Source organism: Heterocephalus glaber, unplaced genomic scaffold (assembly GCF_053883595.1).
Source record: "Heterocephalus glaber isolate CG9 unplaced genomic scaffold, H.glaber_assembly_v1.0 deba00001481, whole genome shotgun sequence".
In the NCBI taxonomy this organism is placed as follows: Eukaryota; Metazoa; Chordata; class Mammalia; order Rodentia; family Bathyergidae; genus Heterocephalus; species Heterocephalus glaber.
Genome location: NW_028258317.1, coordinates 77,811 through 105,143, shown reverse-complemented (window position 1 = coordinate 105,143; position 27,333 = coordinate 77,811). Strand labels below are relative to the sequence as shown.

The following is a 27,333-nucleotide window of genomic DNA, read 5'->3' as shown; positions in this document are numbered from 1 at the left end:
AGACCTATCATGATATTTCATCCATGAATAAAAAAATACCCGAATCACTCTTTGAAACTGACTAGATTGGTAGTGTGTTTACATGTGACACTACAAATAATGCACGTTCCTGTATAAGTTACAGTACAACAGTGCCCTCTGCAATGCAATGGTTAAAGTGAATTGTAGTTTTGTTAAAACAATAAAGTAGTGTTTAATGAAAAAATGCTTCACTCTGCCTGTTTAAAAAATTTTTGGAATGTGGCATATTTGCATTCCCAGTTATTCATAGCTATATTGGACAGTAGAGAGTTAGAGAAGGCAATGCTATCCACAGAAAAGCCAACAGGTCTCAACTGGTTAACTCAATAAAACTTTATTCCCAGGCAGTCTTCCAACATTTTGTAGCCATGCTGTTTAGAATATGCAACCTCCAAGGTCAGACACAAACATTGGCCTAGAAACAGCTTGGAGAAGTCCCAACTGGGTGCCAAAATATTCTAGGACAGTGCAGAGAGCTCCCTAGGACATTTGAATATTTTGAAGATAACACAGTGACAGATGCAACATAAACTATGACTACTATGTTTGGAACTACAGTAACTAGCAAATGGAACTGTTAGCTATATCTTTTGGCCTCAGGCACTATGAAAAAATGATTGAAGTCCTAAGGATGCCTTTACCAAGAAACTTTGAGGCCCCCTGCCTTAGAATTCTTTCTTCCACTGGCCAGAAATCAGTCACATTGGCCCTAACCTAATTGCAATGGAGGATAGGAAATAGTCTTTATCTTTATTTTTATTTTACTTATTTGTTATTTTTTGGTACGAGGGATCAGATGAAAAATTGGAAATCCAAGGTCACAGAGATATTAAACATTTGAACTCTGCTGTGGTTTGAGTGAGTGCCCCATCACCAACGCTTCTGTTTTAAAAGGTATGGTCATGAGCCTCTGGTGCTGCTGAGGAGCGGTGGAGTCTTTAGAAGTTTGGGTCTAGTGGGAGGACATTAGAATATTAGGGGTGTGCCCTTACTGGCAACATTGGGACCACAGCATCTTTCCTTTTTGGGCGTACCAGGCATAGAACTTGGGACCTTACGCTTGCAAGGTAGGCGCCAGAACCACTGAGCTAAATCCCCGGCCCCACCATTTTTCTGTCTCCTTTGTTTTTCAATTGCCATGAGGTATGCTGCTTCCTCCACCGGTTGTTCCTGTCACCTCAGGACCAAAGGAATGGGGCCTACAGCTCATAGACTGAAACCTACAAAACAGCCAAAATAGATCTTCCCTCCTTATAACTTGAGTATCTCAAGTATTTTGTCACAGTAATGGAAAACTGACTGATACAGACCCCAAGGCCATTATTTGCCACTGAAAACTAGAAAAAGCAGTAGATAGAAAAGGTGACTGGCTGTTGTTATCTATGAAATTAGTATTACTTGTCACTGATTACAGACCACTTTAATGTAGTTTATTCAGTAGATCATTACAGTTAGTATACCTCAGATTATTTGGACAGTATACATTTTTACCAAAGAGTGAAAATTTATGTAGTCATCCAAATCATGCTATGATGATTCATATGTCTTTTTTTTCATGCTTTCACGATGGTTTTCCCCAAATTATCACCTTTCAGCATTCCCATAAATGCAGCCGGCATGTTTTCAAATCCTTCGGTAATGTGTTCATGATACTGGATTTTGCCCTGTATCAAAACAACAACCAACATTGATTTCATATTCCAAATAATTGTCTCTTCTCATCCTAGCACAAATTTATCATTTATTGTTTTTAACAGTTCATATGAGGGAGGCAAGTTTTCTGTGAACTGAAAGTTAATTTGAGGGGCAGGATCTCCATACATAGTGTATTAACAGATTACGAAGTACACATAAGTATACAGCAGGTAGGTGTCAGATCACAGTATGAAAGAAGAAATGTCACAGGCTATGATTAAGCAATTGCTAAGCAAATTGCATAGAAAAGTTTGTGGGTTATTTTGGTACCAGGGATTGAGCTCAGGACTTCATGCTTCACTTGCCAGGCAGGCACTGTGCCACTGAGTTATGTCCCCAGCCCAGACAAGTTTAATAACAAGTTTAATGCAATGATTTCCGAAAAGGTGGAAGTAGATACAGAACAGAACATCATTGCCAGATACTGTCTATGTTATGGTTTATATCTGGATGTCCCCGCTAAAGTCTGACAAGTTCATAGGTGGGCTTTGTTGAGGTGACTGGAACACGGGGGTGTGATAATTACCAATGGACTAGTCACTCAGGAATTTATAGCTAAATGTGATTTGAGAGGTGAAGCCTGGTTGGAGGAGGAGGGTCACAGGGGGGATGTGTGGCCTAGGTCTATCTCTCTCTTCCTCTACCCTTTTTGCTTTATCTGCTTCCTGCCGCCATGCCGTGTGCTGTTTGTCCTCTGCTATGCCCCTGTGGCATGCCACCCTGCCTTGGACTGATGGACTGAAACCTCTACAAGCTGTGAACCCAAACATGCCTTTCCTCCTTTAAAATGTGAGTGTTGGGTAGATGGTCTGTTTCAAAAGTCACTTCTCGTAGTCACACAATGCAGAATCTTTACTCCCATTTGGGGCCTGCAGTGGTAGAGCTTTTTCGGGACGTGTCTATAATTATGGCAGTCCAATAATTTGTATCCCCCTCAGGCCAAGGTTCTTTTTCTGTGCGTGCGTGTTTTTGTTTTTTTTTTTTTTTGTACCAGGGATCGAACTCCCGTCCTTGCGCTTGCAAGGCAAGCGACGGAACCACTGAGCTAAATCCCCGGCCCAAGGTTCTTTCAATTTGTGCTTAGCATTTATTTAGGAGCAAGGGAGGGAAGGATTTACTTTAGGGAGGAAGATTTTTCATTTTTTTTCCCCCAGGGATACAGTCTGCTATGTGGGGCTGATTTACATTTTCAGATTCTCCTAAGGGGTCTATGTTGAGACAGGCTGGAAATAACTGGAAGCTTTTTTTTCTCCAAGGTGTTCTACTGATGGTTGACACCAGGTATGAACTTAGGAAGAAAATTATTTGTTTTAAGGCACTCAGAAAACAGGGAAGCTCTGCGACTTGAATCCTTGACTTGAAACCCTCAGCTCATTGCTACGTTTTGAACAGGCATAGAATCTGAATAGAATGGAAAGCTAGAATCTAGTTTAATGTTTAAAAGAGAATGAATACTATTGTAGACTGAAATGTGAAGCCCTTCTTCCTCAATTCGTATGTTAAAGGCCTCACCCCAGTACCTCACAATGTGACTGTGTGTGGAGACAGGGCCTTTAAAGAAACAATTTCTAGGTATCTTCCTGAAAGTGTTAAAGACATCATATTACAGTGGTACATGCATACCCATGTTTATAGCAACATAGTTCATGACAGCTAAATCTTGGAAGCAGCCTATATGCCCATCAACAGATGAATGGATAAGAAAATGTGGTCTTTATAAACAATGGAGTACTATTCTGCCATAAAGAAGGATAAGCTTGAGTCATTTATAAGAAAATCGATGCACCTTGAGTCATGTTGAGTGAATCAAGTGCATGAGTTTAAATACTGCATAGTTTCTCTTATATGAGAAACCCAAAATAAAGAGCAAAATAAAAGATAGATAACAGAAAGTAGGGAGATAAATCTTTTTCAAAAGGGAAGGCTGCCAAGAGATGACACGTGGCAGGGAGGGTAGAAGAAGGGCATGAAAAAAAGAATGAAGATGTGTTACGTGCATGTACCAACTCCCCGTGAGGACTGTAATCATTATGTACTACAAACATGTACTAATAAAAAAAATGAAAAGAAAGATACAGTGAGGCCACATGGGTCGGTCATAAGCCAATAGGACTGGTGTTCTTTTAAGAGATTAAGACATAATAGAAGACTAAATAAAGATGCAGGGAAAGGACTCGGAAGAAAGAATTCTGTTGACACCTTCATGTTAGACTTCCAACATCCAGAGCCTTCAGAAAATAAATGCCTTTTAAGGAACCCAGTCTGTTGCTTTAAACTTTGTTACAGTAGCCCTAGCTACTGTATTAATACAAATAGTAATAGAAAATGTTGATGATAGGGGAATTTATGGTATAGAATGCAGACAATATGAGAGAGAGCTCTCTGTAGTATGTAAAACTGTTTTAAAATACAATGTATATTACAAAATCAAGATGAGAGGGAAAGGAAAAGACTAGAATTCACTAGTTACTTAAAGTAGAAGCTAATCAGCTTCACTTTGTTAGAAATAAGCATTATAGACATCATGCTCACCAGCACGGGGGTTTCTTGTTGTTAGCTGTGATCATGGAAAAGCAAGATTCTATTCTGTCATAGAGGGCAAAAAAGCAACACGCTAGGAATTTAAAAATAATTCAGCTCTTCTCAGGATTCTAGAGAGCCCAGCCCAGCACTCCATGTGTTACACTGGGAAAACTGCCAAGCTCCAATGGCTGCCAGAGGAGCAATCTATTTTTTGGAATTGGGAAATGACCATGGGCCAGGAATTAGGAAGTATCATATCACACTTCCTTTCCAAAACTAGGATAATGCACCTTGAGCCCTTAGATTTCTATTGACTAAAAGTCCACATGGTAACGGGGGGAAAATGATCACAGCTCATGATAAAAGAGGTTCTTCTTCTGGACCCAAAGGCACAGCTATAAGAAAGCTTTTTGTGACCTAGGACCTAGGACAGCCATGGCTCACTTATGTGCTGCTCTACTATTTATTCTTTCTACAACTTTTATCTAGTATATATATATATATATATATATATATATATATATATATATATTTCCTTTTCTTTTGGTGTTACGTACTAAACCCACAGCCTCAGCATGCTAAGCATGTACTATATCACTAAGCTACCTCCCTCAGCCCCTTTGTGCTTACATTGATTCAAACCCTATTCTGGCTGTTGCAGCTATATCAGAAAATAAAATGCATGAATGTTGTCTTCATGGAGGTTACAGTCTCATGGAAGGGAGATGGCAATACATACAAATGGGATTGCTATGGATAAAAAGACGAGATCAGAAATAAAGGGATACTTGAACTTAAAATAAGGTCATTTTAAAAGTTCCCCCATTCATTCTAATATTCTGCTGCATACTATGGTTACATCCAATTAAATATGTATTTTTTTTTTACTTTCAAGAAAGAATATATTTGAACCACAGAAACAAACAAAAAGATAGTAAATAAGAAAAAATAACGTAACAATTTATGTAAGTACCTAACATGAGCATGCTCTTACATCTAAAACAAAAAAATAGTAACATTGGTACTATATATATATATATATATATATATATATATATATATATATTTGACAAGTGTTCATTAAAGAAATCTCTAATATAAAACATTTAAAATGTGGAAAATATTTTTCCAGATACAAGAAATGACTGTTGAGGTAGGCACATCCACAATTCTTATAAAAACATGCAAAGATAAAAATTCATCTGACTACTCATTTCTCAGATGTACAAAACCTATGAAATTGTTAACCACTGGATACTGCCTTTTGTTTTTGCACTGAGTTTCAACACTGATCGGTATGAATTCTGGCTTATATAATTACTGCTATTTTTCAGTCTGTTATGCTCCAAGAGCATATTTAATATTAATATTTCATATTTAATATGAATACTTAGAAGAGGAACAGTATTTGTATCACAGTCACTTTCTTACTTTTTTTTTTAAGGCAGTATGTTTAGAAAATAATTATTACAAAATAGTGCTTTGGAAGATCTGAAACTTCAAATCAATGTGCTCCATTAATCATAACTAGATCTAAGAAGCCTTAAATGGAAAGAACACAAATGTAAAAAGCTGATGAATTTAAAGATTATAAAATTGGTTTATTGTAGAAGCAATTCAAGAATAACCAGTTAAAATCTTATCCCCATGCTACCCAATACAAACAAGAAGCATTAAAACACGTTTACATTAGGCAAACGCACATAAAGCAAGAAAGACCACATTAAGGCTGTGATTCGAACTCAAAAGGAGAAAGGACTCTTAGATCTCCTTCAGGTCAGTACCAAGGGTCTGAAAAGATCAAAGCACTGTGTCAGGTACACAATGCTGCTACAACACTGAGGTATAATTGAGCAAATTAAAGTCCGGGAAAAATGGAGACTATATATTTTTGTTTCGTGGGTACATTTAAGTGACTGAAATTTTAGGATCAACTGCCTTTAATGACAGCAAGATGCAAGACAAATCTTTACTGAAGTGAAAAAAGTTTATAAAGTTTTCTATCAACGTCCCACTAACTCTGAAATACGTATTTTAAAATAGCTAGGAGAGAAGATTTTGAATAGTATTCCAACCAAAGAAAGCATAACAGAAGTGCTGGATATCTCCATTAACCTGATACATCTATTATGCATTGTATATGCATTATTATGCATTGTATATCAAAAATCATAGTGTAACTCAAAAGCGTGTACAAATATTATGCATCAAGTCAATGAAAAATGTTTATCTTTGTGTTTTGAGAGAGTGTCATTCTGCAGTTCAGCCTGGGCTTGAGGTCACTCTGTACCCCAGGCTGGCCTTGAACTTGCAGCAGTCCTGCCTCAGCTTCCCAAGTGCTGGGATTACAGGCGTGTACCACCATCCCCAGCAAAAAATTTTAAAAGTTGCCTCATTCTCAGGTGCTTTTCAGCAAGGACTTGAAGAACGTGGAGAGACTTAAGGAAGCAGTCATGGGGCACGGAGGGATACCTATCAGAGTAAGCAAAAGCACGAACACTAAAGAAATGAAATCAAAGAGGAATAAGGGCCAGACTGTGTACAGCTTTGTAGGTTATTATAATAAAGCACTTTGGATTTATGCTAACTGAAGTGGAAAGGCTTGCAGGGATTTGCACATAAGAATGACAGTTAAAAGATCACTCTGGCTACCCAGATGGGAATTGTCTGTAGGCATGCAAAAGTGGGAGACCACATAGAAGATAGAGGTTACTGCACATGTCCAGAACAGGCGGTGTGGTAGCCTGGGCCACGGTAGGAGCAGAGGACATGCAAGAGCTGGTCAGATTCTGTACATATATTGAGGATTGAGCCATCAGGACCTACTGAAAGGTTGGACATGGATCTGAGGGAGAAAACACACCAAAGACAATTCAAGGTTTTTGTTTTGCTTTTGAAACAGGGTCTCACTACATAGTCTGAGATGGCCTTGGATTCTCCACATAGCCCACAGTGGCATCTAACTCACAATCTTCCCACCTTAGCTCCCCAAGAGCTCCCAAACCTCACGACTTCAAAGGTTTTGCACTCAGCAGTAGACGAGTAGAACGGCTATCTCTGAGATAGTGAAGTCTGAGTGTAGAGCAGGTTGAGCAGGAAGGATTAAAACATAAGGAGTTTTTGATGTATATTAGGCATCCAGGTACCAGACTGGACTGCAAAGGAGACAAAAATTGGGGGGCTCTCAGGATCCTGCTCGTATTTAAAGCCAGGAGCTTGGACGAGCTAATGAAGGGATAATAGAGTGTGGATAGGGAAGAAAAGAGGTCCAAGGACCATGCCTCAGGTCCTCTATTATTAATTTGGAGAGAAGCCAGAAGAAAAGTCGGCAGAAGATTAATTAGTGAGGAAAACCAAGTGCTAAGGAAGCCAAAGGAAGAAAGTACAGTAATGGAGAGCGATCACTCTCTAAAATATTCCCCCATAACCAAGTGATAGTACAGACAGACTACTGGATTTCCCTGTGTGACAGACACTGGTGACCATGAAGACAGCAGTGTTTATGCAATGGCAGCAGTGCAAAAACCTGATACATGGGTTCAAGAAAGAATGGAGAGAGTCGGCATGTATGTGTATAGATAACATGTCCAGGTATTTTGCTACAAAGGAGGAAATCAGTGAAGTGGTCTTGTAAGTGCAGTGGAGATGAAATTTAGAAAGGGTTCTTTTTGTTTCCTCTCCTATGTTAAGATGAGAAAAGTGAGAATGTCTGTATTTGAAAAGCAGTGATTCAATAGGCATGGAGAAACTGATGATACACCAGAGGGAAGAACGGACGGACTAATGGTTTTGAGTACCAAAAGCAAAGAGATCAAGTATACAGTGGAATGGGGCAGTTGTGGAGCTGCTTACCTCTAAAACCCATTTCCTCAAATCTTTCAGAGCCTTTTCACGGACTTCTCCCTGCCAGTTGTACACCAGGAACCCTTCCATGCGGAGTTGCTTATAGATAATACTTTCTGGGTCTGGACCTGAAAGCAGAGGGCACATTTGGCTCACAGGGTCCATGGAGGTGTCAACATGCCATGATTTACAACAAACACTGTGTGGAAAGCAGAATAATGGCCCCCAAAGCATCCACAATGGAAATCTGTGACTATTTCACCTTACATTGTAAAAAAGATTTTACCAATGTGATTACATTAAGAACTTTGAGATGGGGAGATTATTCTCGGTTAGACAGATCGTCTCAACGTAATCACAAGCACTCTTGTAAGGGCAAGAGAGACCCAAGAAAAAATAAGCGATGATGGAAGCTGGGATTGGCAAGGGTAGACAAGAGGAATAACAAGTAGGATGAAGATGGATGCTGCTGGCTTTGAGGATGGAGAAAGGGACTACATGCCAAGGAATACAGGCAGCTTCTAGAAGTTCCAAAGGTGAGGAAATAGATCCTCCTCTAGAGCTTCCAGAAGGCAGGCAGGCCTGCTGACCAGTTTAGAATTTTGACTGCCCGAAGAAGGAGAATAAATGACTGTTGTGGTAGCCACTAAGTTTGTGGTAATTTGTTACAGCAGCAATAGGAAACTAATGCACACTAAGATTCCTTGTATGGGTCAGGCAGCATTCATCTCTTACATCCTGGAAGTAAGAACCACCAAAAACTTCCCAAACAGTGCTACGGGACACAAAGAGGGCCCAGGGATGATGTATTAATAGTTTTCTGCACTTCTGAAGAATGATTGCTCTGATATTCCTGGTACATAGCATGCTTCTCTTTCTATTTTAATCCAGGCATTCTAGGACTTCCTTGCATTTCTTCTTTTTTTTAATTTTCTTCAAGAAAATTTATTTGTACCTCTTTGAGGAACTGGTATAAGCTTGTGCAAGACATACATTTAGGAAGTGGGTCGTCATACCACACTCTTCTCAACACAGGCAGTTGTTGCATTACTCCTGGATGTTCACAGTCCGGCCGGCATGGAGACTTCCGCTACTCTGTTTTGGCCTTCAGAGCTGCTTCCTCTCTCAGATGAGCTTTCTTTTTAAGTTCAAGGTTGTTAAAGACTCATTTCTTTTGGCAGCCTCCTTGCCCTCGATAACTATCACGATACATCCCAGCACCATCAGGGCAATCATTATGCAGCTCATCTCCATCGGCACCTTGTTCTTCACAGAATCGAGCATCTCAAACGAGACAGTCTATGGAATTTGGTCCTGGCTCTTGAAGCGACCTGACCGTCTCAGGATCTTCTTCTCCCAGACCGCGGGTTTGTGGCTGAAAGTGCTGGTTGGAGCTTGGGACTTTCCTGTGGTTTGGAGCACAATCCATTCAGTCTCTTCAAATCAGAGCTTCTGGTAAACCCTAGTGATGAGGAAGCACTGTTTTCATCTAACCTAAAAAAATTTCCTGCCACCAGGCGAAAGCTGCGCAGGCTCCCCATGGCCGCCACTTCGCAGACAACACAGCACCCTCGTGCTACCTCATCCCTGCATTTCTTGATGTTCTGTTCTTAAAGGAGATGCAAAGAACCAGTGTCCACCCCCAGCCTCAGAGTTAGCGAGAGACAATAGATCAGGAGACCCATGAGCTCTCACACCTGCCCTGTCCTTGCCATTGCAGAATACCAAGAGTCAGCCTGAAGAGTGGATCTCCAGTTTAGTGTGTAGAAGAATCATGTGGAGGGCTCACGGAGAAAGACTGCTGGGCCGTCCTACAATTTCAGGTTATGCATCTGGAGAGGGCCCCCAAAATTCATATTTATAACAAATTCCCAGGAGACAGGGATACTGTGGGCCCTGGGCCCACACCTTGAGAACCATCCGCCTAGAATGAGCATGCGGTTCTGTCACCCTGTAAGAAAGGGCCTATTTCTCCGTGGGACAGAAAAGGTCATACGGGCTGCCAGCTCCCCCGCCCCCCCACCCAAGGATCTTGAGTGACCAGAAAGTGAGAAAATAACACCTACATAAAGTCTTTCAGGTTCCAAGAAGTCAGGTGAAGGTGCCTAGCGAGTATCAGAGCCAGAAGAGCCCAGACAACTTGTGGAAAGTATCCTCAGCATCCTAGACACCTGGCATCACTCAAGTGTACAGTCCCCACTCTTTACTTTGAAGAAGGAAGCATTAAGCAAGAACATTGTCCTGAGCCAATAGAAACTGCTGCATAATGAGTGACACATTCAAATACTTCTTCAGAAGACACCAACAGTATTTCTTTTTGAGTTAAGGATTGAAACCCTATTTGCTCAACTTGGAAGAGAGGGAAATAGTATTGCTGATGGGAATATTCTTTTCTGAGAGCAAAACACCAAACATAGTGGTAAAATTGGTGGAAATAATTACTGGATTCCTAGGTGTCCTAGTAATGGAATATGTAAGAATTTCTGGAGATCAGAAGCAAGGCAGAACTCCCTCTGGTTAAAGTGGAATGGACAAGGTCACCTGACATCCCCATGACCTCTCTGAGTAGCTGAACTTCCAAGTAGTAATTGCTGAAAAGACTAGATCAAGTTCCTGTAACCAAAATACTTGGCTATATCTCATTAGACTGGGACTAAGAAAATGTATCTTGGAGCTCTGCTCAACTGATTGGCACATGATGCGCTGTGATTCTAGCTTAGCACCAAGCAGAAAAACGTAGGGAGAAAATGTCTCCTAACGATGAAATTGCCAAATGGATCTGGAGTTTCCTTCTTGGAGAAGCTCACACTTTGATTTTTTTTTCATAACTCAAGAGAGAATCTGCAAGTTATTTTTTCCTCAGCCCATGCCACTCTAAGCCCTACCTAGCTCCATGTGGTTGTTTCTAATTAGTGTGGCTGTAAGACATCATTCCCACTGATCAAGAATGAGTAACCAATTGATCGATCTTTGCCTAGATCTTCATTATAGTCTGAAAGATTTCTTTTTATTCTTCTTTCCCCCTTTTGGGGACCACAGGTAAATCTGTAACTCTATAACAGCATGAAATGATTAGGGCAGAGAACGACCTTATTTGAGGAATTCAGAACAAGGGTCTTTGTTGTGAGTCTACTGCTAATGGGATTCAAGGGGTCTCAGGTTGTTCATCTTCCCATCCATAAACTGAGGCCTGTACAAGATGTGGCGTAGGACTGGGAGAAATGCATACAGTTCTCTGTTGGCACTGCTTTTGGACTGCTGTGAGTGCGGAGAGAAAAGAATGACTTCAGTATAAGAGAGGGGAGAAGTGGGATATGGAGGGCACAGCAGGGCACAGACAAATAAACAAGGACAATCAAGGATGGAGGTAAAATACATACCCCCTTTCTCTTTAGTGGAAACTGTTAACTTGACCGGGCCAGGGTATCTTGCCACGCCAGGAAGCACTGTCTAAGACTGTGAGGAAACGTGGCAGACTGCCTTTCCCTTCACCCACATCAAGACACTTTCCACCCAATCCAGCACCTTCAGCAGTAAGACTAATATGAAGAACTCAGACATTCTCTTTCTAAATCAAATCTTGGCTATCTTTATATGACTTCACAGAAAATAATAGGTAATCAAAACTTTTAATAAGTGCAAATGTTTCTTCCATACTTGTTCATCCTGCTTTCAGTATTGAAAGCTAACTTAAGCAGATTTAGTATAAAATATATAAAATCACACTTCTAATCCCATAAATACTATTTCTTTATTATTCATCCAGAATATGATGAAATCTTTCATTTATGTTCACAGTCACTGGCCTATCCCATGTCGGTGCATCTTCCCTTGCCCGGTCTGTCTGCATTCGTGATCATTTGCATGAACTTGTTACCTGGGGGAAGTGGGCCAGTGCGGTTATACACGGAGATGGCCCCACAGATAGCAATTCTTCCAAACGCCTTCATCTGGGGTATAACGGTGTTTGAGAAATCGCCACCTACCTAAACAGACAGGGAAACAAACAAGCAAACACTTTACATAATGTAAACATGAAATTTACAAGAATCATAAAGTCACAATGTTTAGTAGCAAGAAAATTAATTGGGCCAGTCACGCTGCCACGCAATTACTAAGCTCAGCTATTCGGGAGGTTGACGCAAGAGGGTCGCAAGGTCAAGGCCAGCCTGAGTAACTCGGCACAACCTTGTCTCCAAATAAAACTTTTAAAAAGGGCTAAGGATGTAGCTCAGAGGTAGAGTGCTTGATTTGTATGTGCACGCCCTGGGTGCGATTCCCAGAACACACACACAAAACCAAACCAAACCAGAACAAAAAGAGTTAATTACATTAGCACATCTGTGCAGAAAATTACAGTTAGAAAGAGAAGTTGAAAATGGACATTTCCTGGGCCAGGGATTTAGCTCAGCGCTTCCACCGCCTGCCTCGCAAGCACAAGGTTCCGAGTTTGATGCCCGGTACAAAAAAAAAAAGAAAAAGAAAGAAAGAAAGAAAGAAAGAAAAATGGACATTTCCTTTAGACTCTAAGAACATATAGTAACAAATTTTAATTTGCTAAATGTTCTGGTTCTCTGATAAGTCCAATAGTTTGCTTCTCCTATAATCCAAACATATGGAAAAATATTGAAAAGACGTATGAGGAACAATGTTGGAAGACTCACATTCCAAATTCAAAACTTACTACAATGCTAAACTAATCAGGTCAGTGTGAGACTAGAAATACAGATCAGTGGAACTGAATTGAGAGTACAAAAAATGAACATTTATGATCGAATCGAATCGGACTGCTTCCTCCACTATACGCACATTATAGACATGGATATAATAAAAAAAAATCTGCAAAACTCTTAGAACTCACACAGGAGTAAATTTTGGTGAGCTTCAGAAAGGCAAAGCCTTCTTAGATGTGACACAAAAACCCACAGCAACCAAAGGAAAGAAAAACTAGATAAATTAGACTTCATCAAACTTTAGAACTTTTGTGCTTCAAAGGATAGCATCGTAAAAGTGAAGAAAACTTGTGGAATAGGAGAAAATAGTTGGAAACCTCATTAACAGTGGATTCTACATTTGTAAATTGGGATACATGCTACATTTTATTCATAATGCCAAGATCAAAACTCACAGAGATTTCTCTGGGCATTTCTAGACATGCATAAAGTAGCAGAAAAGAGACAGCTGTTCCCAGCTGACTAAGCAAGGAAGGTAATCCACTGCTTTTTTTTTCAACTCTCATGTACAGATAACCAAAGGATGGAGAGTCGGGGCGGGCAGTGCAGTGTAGTTCCAGTAGCCCGGGCTCTGGGGACCACTGGATGGGTATGAACACCAGGTCTGAGGGGAGGAGTACGTAGGGCACCCAGAGGCAAGTTACTGAACATCGCTGAACCTCATTTTCTCTTTTGTAAAATAAAGAAAATGGAAAATACTAGGAAGTGTTGTTTATAGGATTTAAGAGTATAATAAAACAACGTACATATCTGTATGCAGTTCTCCTAGAAGCAGTGGTTTAGGGGTCCTGGTGACTTTCCAGAATGTAACTAACTGTGAATAATGAAAATCAATTCTATCAGACACATGAAGAACTCTTACAACCCTAGAAATAACCCACTTGGAAAATTGGCAAAGGATTTGAACACATATTTCTCCAAAGGAGATATACAAATGTACATGAAAAGATCCCAAATATCATTAGCCATAGGGAAATGCAAATCAAAACCACAATGAAATACTTCAAACCCACTAAGATGGCTACAAGAAGAGAACAGACAATTACAAGTGTTGGTAAGGATACGGAAAAATGGTAACCCTCACAGATTGGAAATATAAGATAGTGCAGCCACTTTGCATAATAGATTGGCAGTTCCTCAAAATGATTAAATATGAAGTTACAGTGTGCCCTAGCAATTCTACTCATAGGTGGACACCCAAGGTTAATGAAAACGTGTTTGTACAAAAACTTGTATATGAATGTTCACAGCAGCATAATATGCAATGGCCAAGAAGTGTAAACAACTCAGATGCCCATCAATTATGTGGAGATAATTAAAATTTGGTATATCCATATAATGGACTATTTTTTAGCCATAAAAAGGAAGGCAGTATTGATAGATGCTACAGTGTGGATGGCCCTTGAAAACATTTTGCTAAGCATTAGAACTCAGTCATAAAAGATCACTTTTGGAGTGAGAACATGAGGTACTACTCTGTCATAAAGAAGGATAAACTTGAATTGTTTGTAAGAAAATGGATGCCCCTTGAGCCCATAATGTTAAGTGAAACAAATCAGACACACAAGCCTAAATATCTCATGGTTTCTCCTACAAGCGAAACCCAGAATATGAATAAAGAGCAAAATAAAAGATAGATAATAGGAAGTAAGGAGATAGAGCTTTCTCAAATGGGAACAAGATGAAGAGATGGAGGAAGGGGGAAGGAGGAGAAGGAAGGGGGATTTTTAAAAAGTAATTAAAATGTGTTATGTATGTGTACCAACTCCCCACAGGGAATGTAAACATTATGTACTACAAACATGTACTGATTAAAAAAAAGATAAAAGAGGCATATATATGTACTTTCTTCCTATATTTTATAGAGGAAGTTTAGAGATACATTCTTTCATATGGTACTTCATCAATTAATCAGGTAACTCCAGTTCACACTTACATTATCAAAATAGCGATCATAACCATCAGGGGAGGCTTTCTTCAAAGCTTCTTCCAAAGAATCTACTGTCTTGTAGTTAAAGGCAACATCAAATCCAATTTGTTTAAGATATGCAACCTTTTCATCAGTCCCTGCTGTTCCAACAACTTTGCAGCCCTAAATAGGGAGAAAAATGGCAACTATTAAGGAACCAGGAACATGAACCAACTGCACTCTTTTACTCAAGTATGGTCGGGATCCCCACGAACACACTGTCAGTCCTGAGTCCTTCACAAACAAATGGGACAAAGCAGACAGGCTGCTTCTAGCAAACAACAGCAGCTGCTCCGTAAATAGGGCAGAAGGACTCCAAATGCAGTATATAACACCCCTGGTGCCAACTGTGTACACACCTGAGCAGACCGTCCTTGGGCATCCAAGTCATACATATTTCACCCCAGATTCCTTAGCCCCTTCAATACCTATATAAGCCTGATTCCTTTCCCTGTTCATTGCTAATATCTCTTTGCCCAGGTGTTAGTCCATCCAATCACAGATGAAGTCTCTCCCACCTAGCTACCACCCACTATATCTCTCCCAGTATCAGTCATCCACACATGGAAGTGATAAACTCAGCTTTTCCCAGCTAGCTGCTCGAATTTCCCGATTGCTAGACCCTGTTAAGTGGAATGAACTTTCCTTTCAAAAGCCTAGTTTTGACCAGTGAATTCTTTATGACACACGCTTCATGTATAAGGAATACCATGTGGGGCTGACAAACCTCATGCATGACATTGGCCCCTATACCACCCTACAACCCCGCTTAGCTTGCCTTGACCCTCAACAGATCCTGTCAATGGTTTTTGGATTTGCAATTCACTTCAACCTGCTGCTTCAACAACCTACTTATTCGACTTCCTGGGTTTTTCATTTGGGCATTTGTTTTCCCCTTTCAAAGATGACTGTTCTATCTCTCGGTGCGGTGGTTCTTTAGACTATTCTTTGGCTCAGCCCTTGGCAACTGACCCTTCGTCTGATATGCTCTAAAGCACAGGACTCCCTAATCACGGAAGAACTGGAGAGCATTATGAAAAGCAGTCTTAGGATGACAGCACTGACCCAGAGGGATTAGGTCCTTGGGAATCTAACCCCAGCAAAATGAAAGAGCATTTTCAGATTTTTAATAATTAAATGGGATTTTCAACTTAGATTGTTGAAACAAAATCTAGGATATCGAAGTAGAATAAAGGAGTAAAACATACGCTATTGAAAGTTCATATACATATAAATCCTATTTTTGTATGAAAATATGTGTACAAACACTAGCAGAATATAAATAAGACATTTTAAATATAAGCACTGGCAGAATCTAAACAAAACATTGATTTTAAGTAATTAGGAAAAAAACAAATTTTACAACAGGAAGAGAAACCAATAACCAATAAACAAAACAAAATGGCTTAAATTCACCTATAAAAGCACTGTTCCAAATAGGGAAGAAATAAAATGCAGCTATCCACTATTTACACAAAATACACATAAAATGAACAGAAGGGTTGAGTGTAAAACAGTAACTTTAAGGGCAACTCCCATCAAAGTTTACGATGAAAGTCCCTTGGCTTTTGACAAAATATTTGAAACAAGAATACTGGAACTATTTCTAATTCATTTTGTAAGTTTAGCATAAATGAAGTCTAACTAGGCACTCTGAGTTTGCAAAAACAAAACTTTTAAACTCAACTCACCTAGAAATACAGATGCAAACATTCTCTTTTAAAATGTTACTGAGGGCTGGGGATGCAACTCAGGGGTACAGCATGTCTTAGCACCCTGAAGGCCCTAGATTCACTCCCCAGCACACAACTCCAAAAGATCAATTCCAAAGGTATAACTCTATAACATATCATATGTAAATAAAACTTATTCTAGAAATGCGAGATTGGTTCCATGTTGGAAAGCAAATATAACTCACTAACTGTAAAGTGAACATGCTAAACTGGGTATGGTGATACATGCCTGTGATCCTAGCACTACAGGATGCTGAGGTAGGATTTCAGGTTCAAGCCTCATCTGGGTAATTTAGCAAGTCAGTGAGACCTTGTCTCAAAATACAAAAAAAAAGGGATGGGGGACAATGTAGCTCGGTTCAAACGTTCTGGGTTCAATCCCCGGTGCACAATGAGAGTACAGTACTGGAGAAAGCTTCTTGGAGACCGTGGGACATGAAGCCTAGCCCCTGTCAAATTTATATGTGATACTGAAGGTGTTGTGAAATTCAATACTAGGTAGTATGAAGTTTTAAGACTGAAAGAATAGGAGCAAGAGTACTGCGGTGTAGGTTGGACCAGAAATGTATGCCAGATTGGAGGATCCTTATAGTTGAATGGGCCAAGTTGTGATAACCTTTGAAAGTCTAGCATGCATGGACTTGCATAACTGTAATATGAGTAACATTTTGTATAAAATTAGTGCTTTGCTTTGAGAAGAGGACATATGGTATAGGGATCAAAAGCATGGGCTTTGGTGCTAGACCAGGTTAAAAATCAAGCTTACTTGTAATTCATATGACCATAGACAAGCTGCTTACACTCAGGTGTCCAGGTGTCACATCCATAAAACAGAGATAATAGGAAGACCTAGTACTTTGACTGTGGTAACGATGATGCAAAATAATGCAAAGCAAAGTGCTTGGCGTGGACCTGGCATTTGATGAGTATGCAGTAAATAGTAATAGTAGCATTGTTTGGGAAGAGAAAAATTTGGAAGAAGACTAGGTTTGAAATAGAAATCTGACATGAGGATCAAGAACTTGCATCTGTTAACTAAGAAGCATACACTTTCCATCTTCCTCAATATTTTTCCTAACCTTTGTGTTAACTTGCTTGCCTATATTGCTGTTCTTTTCCCTGTTCAATAGAGCACTAATTGAAAATTATCTGAGCCATATTCCTTATCATGACTTTCTGTGTTTCTGTTTCAGTCTCAATACATCAGTTTAGCAAACAGGAAATGTTCTGTCTGCTATTTCTTTCAGAGTGTGAGCCTAAAGGGGAGTTGGAGGTATCTGTTCAAAACTGCAATGTTTTTATGGAAGATTTAACTTTAGAGAAAATAGAAGAATGCGTCAAGGATGATGATTGTGGCCCGATAGCAGAATTCTGGAAATGTTATGGAAAGTCCAAGGAAGATCATAACAAACAGGGACATTCAACAGGATCAGTTATACAAAAGAAAACTCACAGGCGAGACAATAAGGGTGAAGTATGAGACCCAGAAAAGAGCCCCAATGGACAGAAACTCAAATGGACTTCTGACAAAGCTGAACATCTGAAAGCCTACTTGAAGAAGTGTAGAAAGTTTAATGAATGCAAGAAACCCTTCAGTTTACATTCAGATCTTGTTCAGAACCATAGAGAGAATAGTGCTGAAAAGCCAGAGAAAAACAGTGAAGCTGGAAAGGACCTAAATTCGTCTTCATCTCTTTCTGAACATCAGAAATATGAGAAAATTCATCTGGGGGCTAAATTCCAGAGTGCAGTAAGTGTGGGGTAGCATTTACACAAAGCTCATCCCATTCTAAGACAAAAAACTCTACCTGTGAAAAATGTCAAGAAATTACAAGATGCAACTTCACATAAAACTGGAGAAACTACTTATAAATGTAGTAATGTGGAAAAGCCTTTTGCTTTAGGGCCCCCCCCCACAGCAACTATCATAGAATTCACACTGTAGAGAAAAACTCTACGTGTCTTGAATATAGAAAAACTCATAGTGGTAGTTCATTGCTCAAGGCACATTACAAAAATCAAAATGTAGAAAAGCCCCACAAATGTGATGATTGTGCAAAAGGTATCACCCTAGCTAATGTCTCTAAACATCAAAGAATTCATAGTGGGGCAAAAACACTGTGTCCTGGTGCTCTCTGCCACTGGAAGGGCAGAGTAGCCTGGGTTTGGCCCTGCCCACCCTCCCAATAAGGCCACGCCCAGGCGGTCCACGCTTTGTCACTGCCTGCAGAGATCTGTGAAGAGGCCTTATCATTCATTCTTAGCTCTTAATTCTTTCTGAGCTGAAATGCTGCGTTTCATTTTTTAATCAAATCATGTCTCCTGGCTTTTGTAGTCTTCTCCTATACCGTTCCTAAACAAGATTTTAAAGATACGTAGGTGTGTGTTTGTCTGTAATTTTCTGTTTTGAGATGGGGTCTCTTCTGTTGCCCAAACTGGTCTTGAGCTCCTAGCTCGAGGGATCATCATAGTTCAGCTTCCCAAGGAACTGGGAGTATGGGTGTGCACCACTGTGCCTGGCTTCATCGGTAATTGTGAAAGAGCCTTTTCATCTCATCTTTTTGAAATTGTGTCCTAAGAACTAGTGCTTTCCACCTAAGAGTATTTAATGGAAAGGTCATACTGTCTGAAGGATACTTTCTACCTAAGGGAGAGTGGTATTTGCAGACTAAATCTGGGTGCTGCTGGGGTTAAATGGATGGGAAGTACTTCTCCTCTGCAATTCCTACCTCCAGTCAACCAACTATAACCAGGTTCCTTGTCTCCTCTCCTAAATATAACTGATTAAGACAGTAATAAGTATAGTATTTAACTATTAATACAGAAAGTTTCCTACTAAGCAAAGTGAGAGAAGGGAACTTGTTCTATTTTGGCACTTATCACCACTGTGTAAGCATTCTCCAGTACATAAAACTATATCTCTTCACAAACACAGAACTACATGAGGAAAGGAGTAAGACCCCTTGTCTGAATGTCCATCCTTCTCACCCACAATGTATGTTAGATTCCAACATCAAATGTATAAAACCTGTCTTAAGTTGGTCCTGTTCACTCAGCCTTCCTGTACTTCTTTTAACTGATGAAAGATTATTTTCAAGGCCCTCCTTAGCATATTTGTATAGTTGCTTACCTGATATAAATGCAATATTAATGCCTTTAAAAGTACAAATCTATGTCAAAGATCAATTTTTGTTTTACTAAAGATTACTTAGAGGAAATAAGAAGAGTCATATTTACTTTCCAAGTTCTTCCAGTGTTTTGAGACACTGGTTTACACTTTATGTCAGATGTACTTTTCTGTAATATCAATGTTCAAGACACAGTGAAGCAAAAATTAAATAAAATAAAAATAAAGTAAAAATTTTCAAAAAATCCCTGAATGATTCAAGATTTTACCACTAAAACCAAAATTTATAAGCCAGGATTTATTATATGCAAATAGTTCCTGCCTCTTTTGTTCTCTTTAAAACAATGAAATGCATTTGTATAAAAGAAAAAACGAATTCATAGTGGGGAAAAACCCTTTCAGTGTAAAGACTGTGGGAGAAACTTCAGTGACAGTTCATCTCTTTATCAACGTCAGCAAATTCATACTGGAGAAAAACCTTATAAAAGTAAGTATTGTGGAAAATCCTTCAGTCATAGATCTTCCCTGTCCAAACATCAGAGAATTCATACTGGGGAGAAACCATATACATGTGATGAATGTGGAAAAGACTTTAGACAAGCTTCTTGCCTTAAAGGACGTGAGAGAATTCACACTGGCGAAAGGCCATATTTGTGTAATGACTGTGGTGCGACTTTTAGCCATTTTTCAACTCTCCATTATCATCAAAGACTTCATAGAGGAGAAAAACCCTACAAATGTGACCAATGTGAGAAAGCTTTCTCTGCCCATTCCCTTCTTAGTCGTCATATGAGAAGCCATACTGGTGTGAAACCTTACAAATGTAAAGACTGTGGGAGTTCATCTCTTAATGAACATTACAGAACTCATACTGGAGAGAAACTCGATGAATGTGACTTTTGTGGAGCAAGCTTTACTTGAAGCACAATCCTTGTAGAACATGCAAAAATTCATACCAGAACAAGTGACCATGAATGCAATACATGTGACAAAATATTTAAAAGTATTTCAAGCCTTATCAGACATCGGGCATCACACACCAAAATGTAGTTCTGCAAATAAAGTAAGATGGGCCAGGGGGTTGGAAATTTAGCTCAAATTACTGGAAAACCTGGGATATGAACTACCACAACATTGATTAATAGCTGCAACTTCAGTGGGTTAGCAGCTAGAGAAATTCTTCTCCATTCATCCCTCTTCATTTCAAGGATGTCATCTGCTTTTTAATGGCAATAGAGTTGATAAAGCCATGTGGTAAGTGCAGAAAGTATGAGATGTGAAATGGTTCTAAAAGGCCAGTCTTAAATTTGAAAAGTGTTTTTCTTCAGAGGATTTCTCTCTCCTGCTATTCTCCCACTCTAGTGTATCAAGATGGAAAGAATTTGACTGGACTCACATTACTATCTCAGCTTGCCAGCTTTATACTATATAACCTTGTAGAAATCATTTGACCTTTCTGGATTGTAGGTCCTGTACCAGTAGAGTGAATGGATGGGACTAATGCTTTCTAAGGTGTTTTTTGTTTTGTTATTTTTATCTCTGATAATTGTGATGCTGTAGAAATATTAAACATTTCAGATTTTTTGGAATTTTCTTGTTTCTCTGATAGAAAACAGTTCTCTTGCAGGCTACCGGACTTCTAGTTTAGTGAGAATGTTGAATACTTTTTAAACACTTGGTGCAGGCATCCCTAGAATATGATAGGAACAAGCCAGAGAAGCTCAAACAAGTTTGTTTGCAGGGAAATTCTAATAAATAGAACACCCCGAATTTTAACTTTTGGTTACTGGCTAAAGGGATTAAGAATCCAAACAACTTGAAGTTGAGTTACCTCAGCCATGAGAATCACAGTCCCCCTCCAGAAATCTAATAGATTGGGTGTGGAGGAAAAAAACATGCCAAAAACACTTGCCCTGACTGGGTTTTCATTTGCAACATAGAATTATATATTTTACAATTTATGTCTGTACAGCTTCCTGCAATTGCAAGTGTAAGCATTCAGTATCATAGAGGTCATATCTCTTAGACCGAGTCATATTTTGGGTTGTCTTCATGGTGGGATGTTTATATGTAAATGTATGTATGTATGTATGTATGTATGTATGTATGTATGTTTAGTTGTCCGTATTTCAAATTAGGGAATTTCATGTTGAGGTTTCTCCTTAAAAACCAAATTTCGGGATGGGGATTTAGCTCAGTGGTGCTGGCACCTGTCTCCCAAGCTCAAGGTTCTGAATTCGATCCCCAGTACAAAAAAAAAAAAAAAAAGAATGATTAAAAACAATATGTTAAGGGCTGCCCAAACTGGGCTCATGTATACATGGAGCACTCAGCTGGTTCTGAGTAGCAGCTGTCTCCTTTAAATGGGAAATCTACTTCATTACTTCTCAGCTTTTCTCCTGCGTATAACCCAACTTTCCCATTTTAGGAATTTGGTATTTTAATCCTCTACCATCTGGAGGATATACACGCTAAAATTAAGAGAGACCCCCATTTGATAGCTAGTCAAGTTCAAGGAATGAATGTAGAATTGATGAGGATGTTTTCAGTTTTACTTTTGTGTGTGTGTGTGGAATTAGTCCTACAAAGTACAGAATATACGGGTATTGATGAATATTCAAAATTACCTTGGTGAAGTCTGAATAATTTCTAACTGAAAAAGGAATGAAAGACCCTGCGTGAGATTTGGGTCTCAGGTCATGGAGCTCGACAGGAGCCCTTCTGACTCAACAGTGTTCAGAAATAAGTTAATAAAGCTGAAATTTGAGGCAGCTCCTATAAAAACAGAACTAAACTATCGTATATTGGGCTTATGGCAGTGAAGAGATCTTAATGCTGATCGGAGACTCAGGAATATTTGCTGTAATTTAATGTGCTTAGGTCTGAAATGCTACCTCTGGATGTAAGGTTTTTGGTTTCTTCTTTGTGCGTCTCTCAACCCCAAATCCCTGCAGTTCAAATACTGTGTGACAGATTGATCTGTGTAGTTATTCCTGAATGGACCTACCAAATGCACTCTAGCCATGAAAGGGATATGGGATATAAGAATCATATGCTAGTATAAACTAGTGGGTTTTTTCTGAAAAGATACACTTTATAGAAAGAATTAAAGAAAACTCTTCAGAGGAGACTTGTTCCAGATTGTTTCCTGGGGTTAGATTTCCCAACTTTCATAAGTGGATGTTTTATCTCAATATCAGTTGGGGATCTGGAGTATAAATTTTTTTTCAATTTTATTGAGGTACAAATGATATAGGATAAAAATATTTCAGCTGTATAGATCAGTGAGTTTTAGTAAATTTACTGAGTTTGTACAGTCTTCACTACAATCCTTTTTCTTTCTTCCTGGTACCAGGGATCGAACTCAGGATATTATCCAAGTTATAGTATATCGTAATACTCTTATTGTTCAAATATTTTCAGCATGACTTGTACATTTCAATAAAGCAATGAAGGAAAAGTTACTTTTGCTTTAAAATTCTGATATGCCCGATCTTTCTTGGCTTACATGGGTAAAATTGCATCTTCATGAGAGAAACTGATCTTCATCTCTAGCTGAAATTCTCTGAAAGATGGAAAATTGTCAAAAAGTATCTGTCACCAGTTTGAGTTTAGGCAGTTGACATTTCATAAACCTAGGTGTTCTTTGAGAAGAAACATATCCAAAGATTTTCTTGGGCAGTGTCTTACATCACACGATTTACCTAAAACTAAAGAAAAATATTTGAAAAATTAAATATAAAATTTGAGTAGCACCTATTAAAGAAAGTATATTCCTAGCTTGAAAACCTACCTATATGACAACAGCAGGCTCATAAACATTTTAACTGATAAATTAAACAATTAAAGCAGAGAAAAGAAGGAAGACTTCTCCCCTCATTTTAGGAACTCAACGTTGTGCTAATCCTAAAACTGGATAAAGATAATAGAAGAAAAAAGTATGAACATAGATAGAAACTTGTTTAACAAAACAAACTATTGGAAGTCAGATCTGGCAGTATGTAGAAAGTGGTTTTGTTATAGGGATGGCAGTGTTGGTTCAGCATTGGAAGATCCACCGCCCCCCCCAAAAGTCATCATTTATACAGAGGAAAGGAAAAAGCCATATGATCCTGTCACTAGTTGGAGAAAAAGTATTGGACTAAATTCTACAGCTGTTCATGGTAAAAGCTATCAGGAGACTAGAAGTAGAACAGAATCTTCTCAACAGAGTAAAGACATGTACTCCATACTTCCAGTGAGAATGCCTTATATCAATGGAGAAGATACAATGCTTTCTCCTTAAGTTGGGGAACAAGGGCAGATATGCTTACTCTTTATCTGTCCATTAAACTTTGAAACCTAGTCCCCACCAAAATAGTCTGGCAATAAAATGACACAACTAGGATAAGATTGGCACGGCAGAAGCAAAATCTTTATATGTAGATGAAATGATCATCTACAGAGAAAATACTAAGAAATCTCTAGGAGCCCCTGGAACTTGTACTTGAATTTAGCAGGAGTAGAAAACACAAGGTATATATAAAAATTCAGGTCTGTGTATAATTGCTATAAACGAATTGGATATTGAAATTTAAAAGTTATGTAGGAGTACAAAGGACCTAGAAAAGTTAAAAACAAAAACAAAAGCAAAACCAAAAACAGTGTCGTAAGACATTTGGTACCTAGTAATTTTAAGACTTCTTCTAAAGCTACAGTACTCAAAGCAGTGCTGGTGTAAGGAAAGACATATAGATCATTGGAATAAAACAGAGAATCTAGAAATAGAACCACACATACATGGCCCACTGAGTTTTGAAAGAGTATTTAACATTAGCATTTTATAGAATATAAACTCAATTCAAGAGCCGAAGAAGAGATAGTGTTTTCAGCAAATGGCACGAGAACACCTGGTATCCGTATATACAAAAGTTAACCTCAACCCTTTACTTCCATACATGAAAATAACTTGAAGGGATCTATGAACCTAAATAAGAAAGCCTAAAAGTATAAAACTTTAAGAAGAAATCATAAGGAAAAATATTTATGAATTCAAGGTAGGCAAGAACTACCTAGGATACAAAAAGCATGATGTATAAAAGAAAAAATTGATAAATGAGATTCCATCAAAAGTTAGAACTTTAAATGACATCATTACAATGAAAAGTAGTCCTTAAACAGACCATATTTACAATGCATATAACCTATGACCAGAATATACAAAGAATTCTTAGAGCTCATTAATAGACAACCCAATTAAAACGTAGACATAAGAAGGCGATAAATAGCCAGTAGAGCACAAGGAATGGTGTGCAACTCTAGAATCAGGAAAATACTAATCAGTACAATAATAAGATTGAATTATGCACTCATTAGGGAGATGAAATTAAAAGTTTTAAAAGCCTTGTCATGACTTTTTCTTTTTGTTGGATTCTCCCCCTTTGCGTTTAATTTATCACGCCCACTGGATTCATTCTGAAGGGGTTTCCTGGGGTTGTGATCCTCATTGCGTTTTCTACTAGGGTACTGTCTAAAATTTTTTGGAGTGCCGGTTTGGTATTCATGAAGTTCCTGAGGTGCTCTTTACCATGAAAGTATCTTATTTCTCCATCAATTTTGAAAGACAGTTTTGCAGGGTACATCAATCTGGGTTGGAGGCTGTTTTCCTTTAGGGCTTGAAATACATCACTCCAAGCTCTTCTTGCCTTGAGGGTTTGCATTGAGAAGTCTGCTGTGATTCTGATGGGCTTTCCTTTGTATGTGATTTGTTTCTTTTCTCTCACTGCTTGTAGAATTTTGTTCTTCTGTTGGATTTCTGGAATCCTATTGTGTGCCTATGTGTAGACTTTTTTTGATCAAGGCTACCTGGAGTCCTATATGCCTCACTTATCTGTATGTCAAGTTCTTTTCCCCTCCTTGGGAAGTTTTCTGCCATCCCTTCTGTGAACAGTTTTTTTATGTCATCTGCATTCGCTCCTCTTTCTTCACTGACTCCAATCAGTCTTATGTTAGTCTCCTTTGCATTGTCTAGCAGCTGCTGGATTGATTTCTCATGTTCCCTTACAATTTGAAAGCAATTTTTCTTTTCTTCCTCACTAATTGCAATCTTATCTTCTATATGTGAAATTCTATCCTCACATTGGTTCATTCTGCTGAGCAGACTTTCGATGGAGTTTTTAATCTCTTGGAAATCTGTTTGTATGTTTTATGGATTCCATTTGATTCTTATGTTGGGATGCCATCATGTTCCTCAGATCCTCTATTTTTTTAATCTGTGTCCTCTCTAGATTTATTAATCATGTCTTGCACCATGAGCAAAATCTTTGCTGTTATCTGAGTAATTATTACTGATTTCTTTTTTCCCAGATCCTCTTTTGTTGCCAGTTCAGAGAGTCCAGGTGGTTATCAGAGTGTTCCAACTCGTTTCCCTTTGGGGTTGCTGTAGGTGATCTGGAAGTCTGTTTTTGAGGCTTGTTTATGTGTTTTCTCATTTCCACGGGGTGTGTGTGTGTGTGCTTCTGGATCCCACGCAGTTCACCTTCTCTGCCCTAGGAGCTTGGGATGGAGACGGGGGAGCTTCCTTCCGGGTGATGGGACCGGCTCACCTTCTCTGCCCTAGGAGCCTGGGATGGAGGCAGGGAGCTTCCTTCCAGGTTCTGGGGCCGGCTCACCTTCTCTGCCCTAGGAGCCTGGGATGGCAGCGGGGGAGCTTCCTTCCGGGTTCTGGGACCGGCTCACCTTCTCTGCCCTAGGAGCCTGGGATGGAGGCAGGGAGCTTCCTTCTGGGTGCTGGGACCGGCTCACCTTCTCTGAGCAGAATAGTTTATTGGTATTTAAATATTTGTTTCAGTGAGCTTTCAGATGTCATTTTCTCACAATTATGAAATTATGAAATCTAACGTGATTATTTCTTTTCAATCTGTCTGAGATTGTGTGTGTGCATTTGTGTGTGTGTGTATGTATGTGTAACAACCAAGGTGTTTTATAGCTGGCTAAGTTTACATACTCAGGTCCTGTTAAAATTTGTTTAAAAAGTTTTGTTAGAAATTCTATATGACTAATTTGGTGGATTCTGTTTTTGATTAAGCTGTTGAAAATTTCTGTAAATCTTAAATCTTGTCTCAGTTATTGTCTTTCACACTGGAATTAAACAGTGGTTTTGTTTCCTGCTGTAAATTACAATTATCATTTATCGTTGAACATCCACTATACTCTTCTATTCCCTTTTTTCTCGACTGGTTATAAATATGAGCTTCTCTGTCTTTACCAAATTCTGCTTCAGTATTATGCATTTGCTTACATTTTTAACATTTTCCAAAATTTTGACTCGAAAATAACTGAAGCAATAAATATCAATTTATGATTATGATTTATGTAACACTGTAACTTTGCTGTCTGCTTAGGTATACTCTTGTGCTAGTTGCATAATATATCCAAGTAGACCTATCATGATATTTCATCCATGAATAAAAAAATACCCGAATCACTCTTTGAAACTGACTAGATTGGTAGTGTGTTTACATGTGACACTACAAATAATGCACGTTCCTGTATAAGTTACAGTACAACAGTGCCCTCTGCAATGCAATGGTTAAAGTGAATTGTAGTTTTGTTAAAACAATAAAGTAGTGTTTAATGAAAAAATGCTTCACTCTGCCTGTTTAAAAAATTTTTGGAATGTGGCATATTTGCATTCCCAGTTATTCATAG

At 38.9% G+C, this 27,333-nt stretch overlaps 1 protein-coding gene and 2 pseudogenes across 1 annotated transcript; 1 reads left to right on the top strand and 2 right to left on the bottom strand.

The window, feature by feature from the left end:
- Window positions 1-336: 336 nt before the first annotated feature.
- LOC147825776 (prostaglandin reductase 1-like) lies at window positions 337-14,948 on the bottom strand. Its single transcript, XM_087184190.1, has 4 exons — window positions 14,752-14,948; window positions 11,960-12,068; window positions 8,092-8,210; window positions 337-1,685 (listed from the first exon to the last, which is right to left on the bottom strand). The coding sequence occupies exons 2-4, from the start codon at window positions 12,030-12,032 to the stop codon at window positions 1,575-1,577; spliced, it is 303 nt and encodes a 100-aa protein (XP_087040316.1). The 5' UTR covers window positions 12,033-12,068; window positions 14,752-14,948; the 3' UTR covers window positions 337-1,574.
- LOC147825777 (protein FAM162A pseudogene) lies at window positions 8,217-11,953 on the bottom strand (annotated as a pseudogene).
- A 1,838-nt stretch (window positions 14,949-16,786) lies between the features above and the next one.
- On the top strand, window positions 16,787-27,268 carry LOC147825775 (uncharacterized; annotated as a pseudogene).
- Window positions 27,269-27,333: the final 65 nt, after the last annotated feature.